The sequence below is a fragment of the Solanum stenotomum genome, chromosome 2 (genome assembly GCF_019186545.1).
Source record: "Solanum stenotomum isolate F172 chromosome 2, ASM1918654v1, whole genome shotgun sequence".
Lineage (NCBI taxonomy): Eukaryota > Viridiplantae > Streptophyta > Magnoliopsida > Solanales > Solanaceae > Solanum > Solanum stenotomum.
Window position 1 is genome coordinate 33146675 of NC_064283.1, and position 16542 is coordinate 33163216.

Below are 16542 nucleotides of genomic sequence, written 5' to 3' on the forward strand. Positions count from 1 at the left end.
ATGTATTTGTATGGTATTATTTAGTACTATATTTGGTAGAAATTTAGGGCCTAGGTATAACTAATTCATGGATTAGTTATATACCATACATAGTATAGGATGTATAACTAATACCTTACATTTGGTGATATTAAGAATACATAGAATTTAATACCATGGTACTAATCCGTGTAAAGACAAAAATACCCCTCAAATCCTTTTAACGGGCTTATTTTTTTCTGCATTTTATAGTATATATTTGTACTAGTAAATTTATTTGAATAAATAAGTTTACAAATTTTATTATTTAGAGAGAGTTGTTTGTTGATAATAAATCCAATACAAAACAATATAATTTTTGAATGTGAGTTTTTTAGCATTTACAAATTGAAATGGCAAATATATCACCACATGATATATATATGTTTATATATAAGCATTTTGGAGATAAATACCAATTAGAAGGTCAGAGACGATCCAGAAAGCACTTGATCATATCATGATCTGATTTGTAAGCCTCCTTACTTAGGTCTTGAGTAATACGGTATAAATAATAATAACATTTAAAAATCCAAACCCCCGTGTATACTTGATGTGATACATTGTATGTATCTAAATGATGATCGACTAGGAAAATTCAATAGTAAATGCAAAACTCGTGTTATTATCAAAATAAAAGGGTTTTATTAATCATTTAATATACATTTTTTATAATGTTCTAAAATAAAATAGCAGTCAAATGCAATCCAATAATATAATTCTAATTAGGAAAAATCTCTAAATGATGATCGACTAGAAAAATTCAATGATAAATGCAAAATTTGTGTTATTATTAAAATAAAATGTTTTTATTAATCATTTAATATATTTTTCAAAAATATTGTTCTCAAATAAAATAGTAGTCAAATGCAATCCAATAATATAATTCTAATTAGGAAAAATATATAAATGATGATCGACTAGGAAAATTCAATGGTAAATGCAAAATTCGTGTTATTATTAAACTAAAAGGTTTTTAATAATCATTTAATATATTTTTAAAAAATATTGTTCTCAAATAAAATAGCGGTCAAATGCAATTCAATAATATAATTCTAAGTAGGAAAAATCTCTAAATGGTGCTAGGAAAATTCAATGGTAAATGCAAAATTCGTGTTGTTATTAAATAAAAGGTTTTTATTAAGCATTTAATATATTTTTAAAAAATATTGTGGATGTCAAATAAAATAGCGGTCAAATGCAATCCAATAATATAATTCTAATTAGGAAAAATCTCTAAATGATGATTGACTAGGAAACTTCAATGCTAAATGCAAAATTGGTGTTATTATTAAAGTAAGAGGTTTTTATTAATCATTTAATATAACTTTTTTTCCAAAATTGTTCTCAAATAAAATAGCGGTCAAATGCAATCCAATAATATAAATCTAATTAGGAAAAAAATGAATTGTCTAATTATAATCATCAACATCTATATCATTAAGTTATTTTAAACCACAATTTCTTATAAAAAGTTCTTGGTGTTAAGACCAAAAATAGCAATTTCTTTGTGATAGTTTAGACATGACAAGAAGAATTAGCAAGGGTCATCAAAGGGTTGACATGGTGAAAATAAAGAATGCTAGAAACTTAGGAGTTACGTTTTCTAAGCGACGTGCTGGTCTGTTCAAAAAGGCTTGTGAACTTTGTACGCTATGTGGTGCTGAAATTGCCATTGTTATGTTTTCCCCGGACGGTAAAGTTTTCTCCTTTGGTCACCCTAGCGTGGACACGTTGGTGGAGAGATTCCTTGGGAGGAACCTCCCTCCACCAAATAACGATTTCCACAATCAACAAATCGTGGCTCTTAGAGAAGCTGGTATTCGTGAGCTCAATACCAAGCTTATGAACCTCGAGGGAGTTCTCCAGATGGAGAAAAATCGCGGAGAATCCCTTCGAGAAATTAGGAAGAGAGCTGATGGTGTATGGTGGGAATCTCCCATGGAAGAACTTAACTTATTCCAACTTCAACACTTGAAGAAGGCATTGGAAATTCTGAAGCAAATGGTTGAAAAAGAGGCACAAATGGTGAATAATAATGCATTCCCATTTCAGACATTGGGAAGTGCCTGGACTCCTCATAATTGTGCTAGCTAAAGTTCTTCATATGGACTCAATGTTAGTGGACCTTTTGCTAATAGGGTTAGTGGATCTACTTCTTCCATAGTTCCCCATTACTAGTTCAGCCGTCATTCCTAGTGTGTGCATTATGGAATTGTCGAAAATAAAATATTATATTAAATGTCTAGGTTCATTTGTCATTTGAGTTATCCTAAGTGTTGTGTTCATCAGTTATGATTCAGTTGAAGTCAGTACTAAGTGTTGTGTTCATCATGTAATGTTTATCCGTTATTATTCTAGTAATTTTAATTATATATGTTATGTTATTAGTCCATTGCCATGTTGGTTTTATCCTTTGAATTGCATTACATATTAATTTCTAGTTTATCAATGATATTACAAACGTCTGGGGAGTCTCCTCCTTGAAGATCTGCTTCTACAACTCGTAGATATTTTAATTTGTGAAACACAACATCTTCATTTAGTGTCCAATCTGTTCGAGGGAACCCTTGGAGATTGGGTAAATTAGCCAGCACAGTCATGACTTCCCATGGTACACAAGTACCTTTAAATCGGAACTCCTTGAGATTTGATTGCGAGTTATTCTTATGATTTCTGCAGCAAGAGGATAAGATATATATATATAGTGGCGATCCAATATCAAAACGTCTTATCTCTGACATTTTTCAGATATCAACCCTGTCGATTAACAAAGACTTCTCTTTGAAACATATCTCAAATGTGCAAGCTGAGGTATTACACAAGAGAAATCATATTAATCAATTGAAAAAACATCCAATACCTTAAGCAATTTGAACTATAAAACATTTGTTTTGGAATATCTGCTTGCATTGAAATAAAGGTGAAAAATCAGGACATCAAGACTTATAAAAGACTTTCTATGAGGTGAAAAATGAAGACATCTCACATAATCAACAACATACTTGAGCCGAGTGGTTAATACAATTCTGCTTCTATTGACATCGATCATTTGGAAATATTCTTCGCATTTGGTCCCATGCCTCACTACTTCATATATCATCTTTGACAATTAGAAATCTCCTACCCTTCATACCTCTATAAACAATCTCCATTAGTTGATCACGGCTCATTTCTTGATTGTTTCCTCTAATTGAAGACACAACTTCAAGAAACATTTTTCTCTGATTGTATTCTTCGGAGATAGTGACCCATGCATGTTTATTAATCGAGAAGGAATATATGATCAATCATTATAAATTCTTTTGGCAAGAGTTATCTTACCTATACCGTCCATACCAAAAATTGGTACAACAGTTAAAACGTTTGTTGTTCAAGTAAGGTGTTGCGGTCATCCTCCATCCCAACAATAGTATTTTTGTCAAATGTTGTACCTTTTTCTAGTGAGGGAGTTGCTGCTTGTTCTGCAGATTTGCTTCCATGCTTGTTAACCTCAATCTGTGCCACTGAATCAACACCGTTTTCCACTTTTAGCAATTCTTCCTCCAAGTATTTACAGGCCCCCTTTGTCATGAATCGTCACTTTGTTATACCACTTGGGCTTGAAATTAAAAAATAAGTGAGTTAGCCGTAGTGTGAAGAGTCTAGCTCCGACACAACAGAATACCTAAATCTAGCTCCGACCCTGACTTCAACATACGTGTTCTAAGCTTCAATGGAAGTTGGAATAAGTTTGATTCCTATGAGGCTTACTAAGGATTTATCTCTTCAAATTTAGGAGATTTTTTTCCCTACATAATGGAATAGGCAAATGTCTCTTTATATTATTAGATACACCAGTTGTGGACATGTGTGTTGCGCGTTTATTCATATCAAGTATTTCTAACTTTCTAAAATGACATGAATAATAGTACAACATACATGTGTAAGTGTTTCGAATTTGTAACTGAAAATACAATTTTCCATGTGAAAATATATGTTGCAACAATATAAAACAATTGCAAAAGACGATATAATGTTACTCTTGAACAATATACTTCAAGTAGAATACTGAATATTCTTGTTGATTTATATTACTAAAATCTAAACAAAACGAAGCTTAATTACTCCATTCTTACAATATTGCAATCAAAATGTCCAAAAGCAAAATTGTCATCACACCAACCATTTGAGTTTTAACACTGCAGAAAACTACCACCAATATAAATTGCTCATATTTAAGAAAATTATTAGGCTTAGTGTTGCACAAATATAAATGGAACTCTCATTTTTATTTAAAAATGAAGTTGTTAATCTCATTCATACAAATTGTAGAAAAACTAAAAATAAAACAAAAAGGGTGAAAATGAACAAATATGTATGTGTTCGCAACAATATATTAGATAGACGATAATGTTACACAATTACAATTTGTCATTCAAAGTAATAATATTTTAGCAATTTTTATTTAAATTAATTTGAATTTAGACAATTCACATTATGGATACCTGAGCATATTGCATAAATTATTTAAGTATTATCAAACTCATCATACATTAATAGATGTTTTGTCGATTAAGTAACACTTACAAGAACAATAACACAATGACAAATAAAAGTAAAATTCCCACAACAATGCAAAATGATACAAGAATTACATAAAAATGTGGATTGCATACAAAATTTAATTTGGACAACCATACCTTAACTCCAAAATGAAAATGAAAATGAAAACTTAAAATTATGAGCTAATAAACAAAAGATCTCAATGAATAGGTCCCCTCTTCTATACTTCTAAGTTCAACTATTATGCCGTAAGAAAACTTCTCTTTTTCATGATTTCATCTCTTATACTAACTATTCTATTCTAAGAAAGCTAACTTCATAATGATGTCATCTGTTCTTCTCCTCAGTTAGCTTCTTGACTATATGTTATATCATTATCTAGGAAGAAGATTAGAAAAATGTAGATGACAAAAAAGAAAAGAATATGATGATCTAGGGACAAGCAAATTGTGGCTATAATTTATTGGTATTTATAATGATATTTAACTGTCTTTTCACCTATCAAAATTCAATAATGAGACACATTGAATAACACATACATTTTATTTTTGGTTTCAAAATTCAAAGAGTCATTGAATTGGAAGAGTTTCAATAATGAGACACATTGAATCATGACACATGAATTTATTTTTTGGTTTCAAAATTCAAAGAGTCACTGAATTGGAAGAGTTTCATACATTGTTTTGTCTTCTACTTTAATTAATTTAATTAATCTAATCGATTATAATTGTAATGTCATAACATAAGAAATAAAGTATAGTTGTTGGGCTTCATATATGATATTATGTAATTAAATTATTAATACTTAACAAATTAAATAACCATATGATATATGATATATAGATTATTTTAAGTAAATTGAAGGATAAAAATAAAAATAGATACATTTTTTAAAAAAAATGTAACTAATTTATTTTTTTAAAGGATAAAAATGTCTAACAATTTTCTACGAAAAATATTTCTTTGAATTTTTGACTTAATACCTTTTCACTTTTAGAATTTAGTGTAATATAATAATAATATTATATAATTACTATTTAATATTTAATTGATTAGATATTTCATGATATTTTTATTTAGTGTAGGGATAAAATGTTATTTCAACTTTTAACTAAAAATGTAACTAATTTATTTTTTAAAAGGATAAAAATGTCTAACAATTTTCTATGAAAATTATTTCTTTGTATTTTTGACTTAATACCTTTCCACTTTTAGAATTTAGTGTAAAATAATAATATTATTATATAATTACTATTTAACATTTAATTGATTAGATATTTCATAATATTTTTATTTACTGTAGGTGTAAAATGGTATTTCAACTTTTAACTTTTTTTGTTACCACTTTTAGTAACACTAGTTTTCTGACACGTGTGTTGCACGTGATTACCAATTTCAAAATATATGTTATAGTAAATAGTATTGCTTACTTAAGAGAATATTTGAATATTATGCTTAGCAAAAAATAATATGCAGATTTTTTTGTGAATTTTCAATGTGGATCGTCATATATATCTCTTATTCACGCAAACTATGATGATGGTCAACGAAAAATTTTATTAGTTAGATGCAATTATGGATATAATTATTTAAATTTGATGAGGTTTAATCATGTAATTAGTCTTATCTCACTAATATTACCTTGTAGACAATATTTATTTTGTATTTTTCTTGTCATATAACCAGATGTGCTTTGCATGTGTATTCTACGTTAAATTGTTTAGATGTCATATGAACATGTGAAGAAAACAACTAAATTTTATATATTCACATATTTCACATTTGTTGTGAGTTTTTTTTTTTAAAAAGAATTGGGAACATTGTAAAATAATATAATTTGAAGTTAGAAGATCTTGTTAACTTGATAATACATTTGTGACATATATAATACTTTAATTTAAATACAAATACCTACCCAAATATAAGTATATATTTGCATTAATGAAAATATTATCTCATAAAATTAACTATTAAATACATAATTAAAATTAAACTTCAACTTGCGTTATTGCAAGTCATAAGAACTTTTCTTCGTCTAAAATACTGAAATATTAAGAAATAGTAAATAAGTAAAACAAAAGGGCAATGTTAATATAGTATAATAACTATTTTGAAGCAAACTTCCTAAGAGTCTAAATCACATAAATAGTTTTCATAAATAAAGTCATTCGTTTGTCTTGAGTATAAAAAACAAATGGTGACAATTCTCTAAATTTTGGAAAAATATATTCATAAGCATATATCTACATCACAAGAGAAATTGTTAACAAAAACAAATGAATTTAGACTACATCATGTTAACTTCATATATTTTAACATTACATACTAATGTGTATATTAAACAAAAAAATAATTATTATTTCATCAAAATTATATTAGTTTCCTCAAGTACTCGAGGTTATGGAATATACCCTCTTAGGATAGAACGACTTACTTCATTAGAATAGTGGTACCTCATATTCCGCTTAACTTTGAACTCACTCAACAACAATAAATCACACACAAAAATTTAAAATGCAAGAAGACGAAGAAGAAGAAGAGTAGAAGATTAGAAAAAATTGTGGTTAGAAAATGAGATTAAGTCTGTCTATTTATAGTCAACAAATGGTCGTATGAACATATATCTGAAAAATCATGACATTTACGAGAAGTCACAACACTTTGGAAAAGTCACAACTTATTGAAAAAGTCACAACTCTTTGGAGAAGTCACAAATTATTGAAAAAGTCAAAACTCTTTGGAAAAGACACAAATCATCGAAAAATCACAACACTTTGAAAAAAGTCTCAACTTATTGAAAAAGTCACAAGTTATCAAAAGAGTCACAACTCATCGAAAAAGTCACAACCTAAGTTAGGGATATTATAGTAATTTAATATTTAAGTTAGGAGTTCATGCTTTAAGGTAACTAGGTTTACCGCACGTGCGTTGAACGTGGTTGCCTTGTCTTGAGTTTGATTGATCAACTAAAATGTATTCCTACTCTATTTGTTACAATCAGCTTTGTGCTTCATTGTAGCTCGTCTGCCGTTGTGGCAGTGTTTTAGTCGCAAGTGCAAACTTCTCTGTGGGAACCGTTTCTTTGCAGGTGCAAGGATATATTATTATTTGACTTTTGTAGGGGCGGCTCCATTTTTGGAGATGTGGGATCATATAAAGTAGTAGGCACAAGAAAAGTGTGCATTACTTGGGGATTTTCCTAGGGATTGTATACGGAAATTCGCAAGAAACTTAGTTTCCTGCGGATTTTCCTGCCAAAAAAAATCTGATGGTAAAACCTTCCTGGGTAATTATTTCCTATGAATTTCAAAATCCCCAAGTAATTTACCTAGGGATTTATATTTCGCATGTAAATTACTTGCGAATTTTCTTGCAAAAATTACTTTAAAATTCGAAATTGTTTTGGTAAATATTAACAAAATAGGAATTTTTACCATTTTTTCCGTAAGTAAAGCCGCTTGAAGATATTCTAATATTTTTTAAAGAAATTTCTTGTAAACAAATATAATTATTACCTCCTATTTAATTATTTAATTTATTAATCCCCATACACATATACACCACCTCTTCTTCTTGAATACTTGTATTTAATCCAGTTTTTCACATATACACCTCTTCTTGATTACTTGTATTTAATACAATTCTCCACCTATATTAAATACACCACTTAATCCCAACCCACTACCCAATGCCCAATCTATACTGATTGCTACATTCTCACAATAATCTAAGTCATAACATTATATATGAAAAATTCTTAGTGTATTCCGTCGATGTGGTACAACTAGTACTAATGTCATTACATTAATTTTTAGTGTTTTTCTCTGATTTGATTAATTTTTAAAGTTAAATTTAATTAAATTAATTGAGTATTATAATATAATTTTAATATTTATAAATAACACAAAAAATAACTATAAAGTCATCTCATAGTAATATGGTAACGAAATATATGTTTAATATTGGCTAAAGTTCATGTGATTTAACTCTTAAAAAATGAAACATGGAAATTATTTATATATTTAAAATAAATCACTACCACAAAACATATCGTGAAAATTTTATATTTACACTTTCTATGAGATAATATCCATAACTAAGCATATTAAACGTAGACAAAATTTAAATTACACATACAAAGTTCTTAGAAATAAGTAATTAAAAATATAAATATGTTTATAACTTTAATGTGGAAGGAAGTTATAATCAATAATTTATGGTATATCTGGTTAGGTATGTGCTGTATTTACAATTTAAGTTTATCTTTTATATATTGGGAAATAAATATTATAGAGAAATTTTTTCATTTTTAGTATCGGTAAAAAAAATATATTAATTGAATATACAAATAAAAATATTTATTTTTCATTTTATATAATTCTATTAACGAGGGGGTAATTATACTCTTCCCTATCCCTTAGCTTGTCCTCCTCAACTTGTTGCACATGGATCATCAGCCTTGTTATGCCCACGTCACCTATTAGTATGGATGCCTTACTTCCCTTATTTGACAGACGAGGCAACCCAACAACGAATAAACTCATCCTGCTCCTCATGTCGGCAACCATCTCTTTGCTTCTCTTAGCTCACGGGGAAAGAAACACCCCATGGAAGCACTCTAAAAATAAGTCCAACTAACAATCGGTTACACACAAGAATGAGTTAGAAAGAAACTTTTTAGAGATGAACTCTATCGCACAAAATGAGTAAGAAAGAAGTGAGAGAGTTCCTAAATGTTGCAGCCTCCTAATTATATATGTGGCACGCTTCACACCGATAACTAGAACTCTACATACACGGTTTTATAGACTCCCTAGGACTCTTGAACTCTGTGCTCTGATGCCAAGTTTGTCACGTCCCGAGCCTACACCCCGGATGTGGCTGGTACTTGAGAACCATTGTTGGCCCCAAGCAAACCATTGGCCTGACTTACTTACTTAGCGCAAGACTCTAAGCATTATTACAGTGATCAAATTCACTTACTCAATTGTTTAATAAAATAACTTAGAATGTTTACAAGTCAACATTCAACGTGGCCAAAATAGCAACTCAACTCTTAACATATGAAATGATAATGTAAAGACAACTGAACTACTAACTGTCTATGATGTCTATAAAACAAAGAGGGATGTCGGGACAAGACCCCCAATCATCCTAACAATGAAATACTGAAAGCAAAATAAAAGGAGTCCTCCGGAATGCAAAGAGCCTCACCAACTAACTCTACGTGAACAACTGTATCAACGAGGCGCTGGGTGATGATCCTAGTTACCTATGTCTGCATAATAAGACGATGCAGGCCAACTTGCATCAATACATTGAATGTACGAGTATGCGAGTTGGAATGCTAAACACAACTTACCTTGGCTTTACTCAACTCCTGAACAACTTAACTCAATATAAAGCAATAAAGCATATGCAATATATAGAAAACTTGTAAAATCAGTGGAAAACAACTTAGTTCGTTAAAGAAAATGCAATAACCAACTCAACTTTACTCATATAATAAAATAATATAGTTTCTGTGGGAGTTTCTCTAACCGACAACCATCACTATGAGCCTAAGCGGTGATACAACATCTTCCCCACGCTTCCAGAATTGTCCTATACTTTGCCGTCATATAGAACTCCTTAACTAAGTGGATCCACTAGTTTATGCTAAAAAGCAACTTAAGGAGTCATCTAAAAAGTATGATCCTTTACTACCCATGATGGCTACTTGGTTTATGGAAACTTGAGTTAATATGAACTCGCATCGCCATATCGGTGCTCAATACTAGTCCAAATATATACTTAGCTCATATGATTTAAAATCAAAACTACTTTCTTTGGTTTGAGATAATTACTCAAAACTTTAGCTTAAAAGCTCTCTTGGAAATCGGTGTTTCCCTTTTCTTGTTCAAATATGAAATCATTTTAAACTCTTGGGAATACTTAGTTCCCTTATATATTTTTGAGAAATGAACTCAACTCTTTACTCTTTGCTTAAATTGAAACTTAAGTCTTAAAACAAAGTTAAAACGTTTGTGAAAGACTTTTGAAAACTTTATGAACTTCTCTTGACTTGCTTCTTAACTTCTAGGCTTCACTCTTAACTTTCCTTGAATTGAATTATGGATTCAAGTTTCATGATCTCATGTTTATGGATAATTTCATGATGTTTAGATATATCTAAGAGTGTTGGAATCAACTAGAAAACATAGGAACATTGCTAAGGAACTAGTACGAAAAGTTGGGGGATGAATGGGGTGATCTGGCGTCCTTGGCGCTCTGAGAGGCGCATGGCGCTAGACCATAAACTTCAAAGCTGAAGTTGTGGCGCTCTGGGTGGCACGTCGCTCCAGAGCCCAAACTTCAGACTCTGAAATGGGGTGCTTTGAGAGGCGTGACGCCCCATGCCCCTGCCTAGAAAATCTCTAATTTTTCTCCTTCGTTTTTCATCTCTAAACCCTCTAAACTCCAATGGTTCTTTACCCAAACATTTAGAATCGACTAAACCCTCAGAATACATCAGATTCTACTCAAAATCACACCTAAAAATGCGAATCAAACTCAAGAAACTTCAACAACACAACCGACAAGAATTCAAACGAATTTCATCAAAAACTCAAAGGATTTACTTTCAAATCTAATAAACTTCACTGTATTGAATCATGATTGGTGCGTGGGTGAACTAACCCAGCGCTATGTGATCTCACATATCTCGTAGGGATCACCCCTTGACGAAATCCACAAGTTAAACTTGAACGTTCTTGACGATTCTTGATTTCTCTTCTCCTTTCTCCTCTTTTCTCTTTTCTCCAGGCCCTAGCGTGAGCTTTAACTTTTCTAAACTGACTAAAATCGGACTTTACCCCAATTAAAATCCTAAAAATGAATTTAAAAAATTGGGTAAGTAAAAGACTAAAATACCCTTCCAAAATCCCGATTGGACTTTCCTTATTCGAACAACCCAACTTCCAAATGGCAAATATCACTCATACAAACTCGGAATCGCGCAAACTCGGCGGCGTTGGAAATATTATTCCAAGAACACTCCTACCATATCTGGAAGTACACCTAAATCATCCTGAGCTAGGAGTTATGACCGTTTGACTCAACTTATTCTAACTTAACAAAATTTCCAGATTTTCATTCTTTCCAAAAACGACGATTTCCAAATATGAAATCCTTCCTAGTTATTTAAATTTACGAGATGTTACAACGTTATTATGATATTTGATTTTTATCTATTCAGTTGGGATTTAGACTTAGCAATGAGAGGGCTTTGAGGTGGAGGCTCAAATAGGGTAGTCTCTAGTAGCAATCTCTAGCCCCAAACTACATGCCCCCATAGGATTGTTTTAAATGACCTAGCAAGTTGATCCACTTTAGCAAATGATTATGTGTACAGATGCTACCTGTTCAATTATAATCCCCATTCATTCGGTATGAGGGATATACCGGATTCCATGACGTAGCCCTCATAGTCTTATTGTCGGTTAAAGCTAATATCCTACAAAGCGTTTCTTCAAAATCCATCATATGTCTTTTATTTTAAATGAGTTCACCATATATTTTGAAATATATGTTAGTTGCTTCATTAAGCCTTGTAAGGCTCAAATATTGGTCATATCTCACATGTTTAAGTTCTTCATGCTATCATATCTATTTATACATATTTCCCCCAAAATTAGTACATTTCATGAACTAATGCATACTTGTGCCGACATTATTTCATTAATGTAGGGTCTGGTGCTCCTACCCTCGCACTCTTGGTTAGTTGATCATTCTATCACATTCAAGAGTTTGTGAGTCATTATGTTTAGAGAACCAAGACACTTTTACTTGATTTAGGTCTTTCTAGTTTTTTGATGATGTATGTTGTGTAGGGTTACGTCCCAACCACTCTTTTTGATATTTAGATGGCTTGTTAAGACTATGTTAGACTTTCTCTTTGTTAAACTCTTTTATGATATTAGATTGTTTTTTTGAAATTTTTAATTCGATTATCTTGAATGATGTATGCTAAGTGGCTTGTGTAGGCCTTTTGGGGTTCTATACACCATGTTACATTTAGGACATACTTTGGGTCGTGACAGTTGACGGGGAACAATTAGTTGGGTTGAATTGATTTTGGATTTATAGTACTTATTTCTATCTATATTGTGAATAATTGTCTTTACTTTCTCTTTTCTTTTTTTTTCTATGGCTTCTTGTGATATTAATAAAACTTTTGGGGGTTGTAAGCCATATGAGAATTGCCTATGGCTTAGTCATGACGAAGAATGGGTTAAGATGATCAGTGATGAGAAATTGGGTCTATGAAACCAAGCCAAACCAATAACATTCCAAGATGCCAGAATCACTCACTTGTGGGGAATTAATTATGAAAGTCGATGCTCAAATGACCTATTGAGCTTCTTACTTTGGCCCAATGATCTAAAACAAAAAGATGACTCGTTGATGGGTAAGAAATTCAAGTCTTCAAAGTGGAGAGAACGAGTGAAACTGATGATTCTCTCTTGTACTCCCCATGCTCTTTAGAGAGAAATTTATCCAAAGTTATAGAGAAGGTTCATTGCCTTGAAGCTAAAACACAAGGGTGATGTATCCGGCGTCGCATCGCGACGTTAAATTGTGTGCTTGATAAGAGGCAACCAATCGTTATCAAAATAAATTTGAGTCATAGTTTAATTTTAAGTTTTTGATTTTTAGGATAGATTAGATTTTGTTTTTGACTAATCCTCGTGATTTTAGAGTGTTTGGAGTTGATGTGAATAGGTTTGGATGCAAAGATCTTTTAGGAAATGAAGTTTGGGGATGAAAACCCCTTCGTAATATAACTTGGGTAACTTTTTTGGTGCCCAAGCTTTCCAAATAAGGCTAGGCGGATCACTCAATGTGCCTTGCGCCTGCCAAAATGAAAAGTGAGAAACCTGCAGAAAATGGCCTCTATAGTCGCAAAAGCGACTAGAGGTTAACTGAAGTGAAGTCCGCAAAAGTGACGCTTAAGGGGAAGGGAACTCGCAAAAATGAACCCCTTCTTTTAATGAAAGGTTGCAAAAGTTATCAGAATGTCACTTAAGCGAGACCGAAGATTTCAAGTCAAAAATGCAGAAGCCAAACGGTTAGAAAGACAAAAAATAAAAAGGTTCTCCCTTTGACATTCCTCGTCTATCTCAAATTTGGTTCCAAAACTCCTGTTCTTCATTGTAAAAGAACAATCCGGTATGTTTCTCTCACTTTTGCTCTCTTAAAACGGTAAAATTTTGCTTGAATTCCTTTTGCTTTGTGAAATTTTGGGGTATTGTTTGGGTGAAACTTCTCCACTTGGAGGGTTAAATTTTTGTGTGACATGGCCGAATCTTGCTTGATTTTTGTTGATTGCATTTGTGTGGTTTGATTTATTGTATTTGGAGAAGTCTTAAGTACCGATTTCATGATTAATTGATGAAGAAATAGTTTATCCACCATGTGTTTGATAAAATGTTCCTTGAGAACTCAAAATTAATTTCAAATTTTTTTGTTGTGAATTGACTGAGATCTCGGATTGTTTCTTTGATCATTGTTGGAATTGAACCCTTGGAAATGGATTTTTGTTCGGAAATTGTGTTAAAATTTTGGTTGTTCATGCAGAGGAGGTGACTGGTTGCGAAAGTGACCCCGCTAACAGAAAATATATCTTTACTTAGAGACCTCTCTTCACTTTTGTTATTTCTACACAAGCGGCCTCATGGTCGCTTTTGCAATGTAAGCTTAAGCGAACATGGTCCACTTTTGCGAGAGCTAAATCCTATTTTTGTTAGAGTTCAATTTTTTAGTTGACCTAAGTTTGGTCGGATTCGTTTCTAAAGCTTTTCTTTGACTTCTACCAATATAATCGAATTTTAACAAATGTTTCTTATTCTTTCATGTTATTGTGATTTTCAGATTTCTACAAGTCATGAATGGCACAATGATATTTTTTGTGTATTTTTCTTGTCATCTAAGCAGATGTTCTTTGCATGTAAATTCCACGTTAAACTGTTCAGATGTCATATGAAAATGTGAAGAGAACGACTACATATTATTTTTTGAACTAATTTTTGAATATTATTTTTTATTTTTATAAGTTATAACATAATAGATGGTGTTCTTCTTTATGGATCTCATATATGACTTCTCGATTGACTGTGAACATAAATAAAAGATAGTTATCTGAGAAAGGTTTCCTTTTTTTACCGGAAATACTAAAAATTATAATTAAAGAGTATATTCTGTTTGTGAAATCATATATATAATCACATGTTTATCTTACACCCAACAAAGATATAATTCATATACTTGTAAACGATTTTCAATTTATTCAACCAAGAATGATTCGTCTAAGGAAAAATAACAACAACATGTTATCACATTTATAGGGGTGGTATAATAATATGAAAAATTATTAGTCAAAAGTTAATGTAAGAAAAGATAAAAAGATAGAAATAATCAATGTAATAACTATGAGAATTCATAATATTATAACTAATGAATGTTGAAGAGTGTGAATAGCCTTTACAATAATTAGTAATAACTAAGAGTATTTATAATGTTATAACTAAATTATTAATGTGCAATAGCTCTATTTCTAATAATCTTACATAAATAAATAGACTTTTAATTAATGTTACTATATTTTTTTATAGTAATCAGATTTTAATTTAGTGTAGGGACAAAATGAAAATGTTTATTCCATATTACTGAATATAAAATGTAATATGCAAATGATAACTTTTAAATGATTCATACAAATTGACGTATTTTCACATTTGTTGTGAGTTTTTTTTTTAAAAGAACTCAGAACAATTTAAAATAATATATTTTGAAGTTAGAAGATCTTGTTAAATTGATAATACATTCGTAACATATACAATACTTTAATTTAAAGTATGGCGTTATTAAAAGTAATATGAACTTTTCTTCCTCTAAAATTCTTAAATATTAAAAGATAGTAAATAAGTAAAACAAAAGGGCAATGTTTATATAGTAATAATTCTTTTAAAGAAAACTTCCTAACATTCTAAATCACAAAAGTACCATTGATAAATAAAGTCATTCTTTTGTCTTGAGCGTCAAAAAACAAATTCTGACAATTCTCTAACTCTTGAGAAGTTAAATAATTTTGGAAAAAGATGTTTAGAAGCATATATTTACATCAAAAGAGAAATTGTTAAAAAAAATAAATAAATTTAGACTACATCATGTTAACTTCATATATTGGAACATTACATACTAATGTATATATTAAGCAAAAAATAATTATTTTATCATCAAAATTATTTTTCTCAAGTACTCGAGGTTATGGAATGTACCCTCCTAAGATAGAAAGACTTACTTGATCAGAATATTGGTACCTCATATTCCACTAAACGTCGAACTCACTCTACGACAATAAATCACACGAAACGTTTTAAAATGCAAGAAGAAGCAGCGTAGACGATTAAAAAAAATTGTTGTTGAAAAATGAGAGGAAGCCCCTCTATTTGTAGTCAACAAAGGGTAGTATGAACAAGTGTTTCTTGTATCTCATATGAAAAGTCATGACCTTTGCGAGAAGTCATAACCCTTTGGAAAAGTCACAACTTATTGAAAAAGTAACAACTCCTTGAAAAAGTCACAACCCTTCGGAAAAAGTCACAACTTATCGGAAAAGTCATAACTCATCGAAAAAGTCACAACCTAAGTTAGAGATATTATAGTAATTTAATATTCAAGTTAGGAGTTCATGATTTAAGGTAATATATATATATCTACTATGTCGATCTGATCAGAAAGAAATTGCTCTTTGAAAGAGGCATTGCAATTGATAACGTAGCCCCGATGCATCCAAATTTCTACCAAAAGATTGAAAACTCCAGATGGATTTCCTTCACTACTAAACCATGCAAGGAAAACGAGCAATGAGTGAGGGAATTCAATGCCAACCCCATGGAAACTGGCATATCAACAAAGTTGATCATTATTTGATGCTAA

The 16542-nt window shown here is 30.8% G+C and overlaps 1 protein-coding gene across 1 annotated transcript; it reads left to right on the top strand.

Annotated features, from left to right (window-relative positions):
- Nucleotides 1-1542: 1542 nt before the first annotated feature.
- Nucleotides 1543-2115, top strand: LOC125856813 (agamous-like MADS-box protein AGL62). The gene has a single exon (XM_049536449.1). The coding sequence runs from the start codon at nucleotides 1543-1545 to the stop codon at nucleotides 2113-2115; it is 573 nt and encodes a 190-aa protein (XP_049392406.1).
- Nucleotides 2116-16542: the final 14427 nt, after the last annotated feature.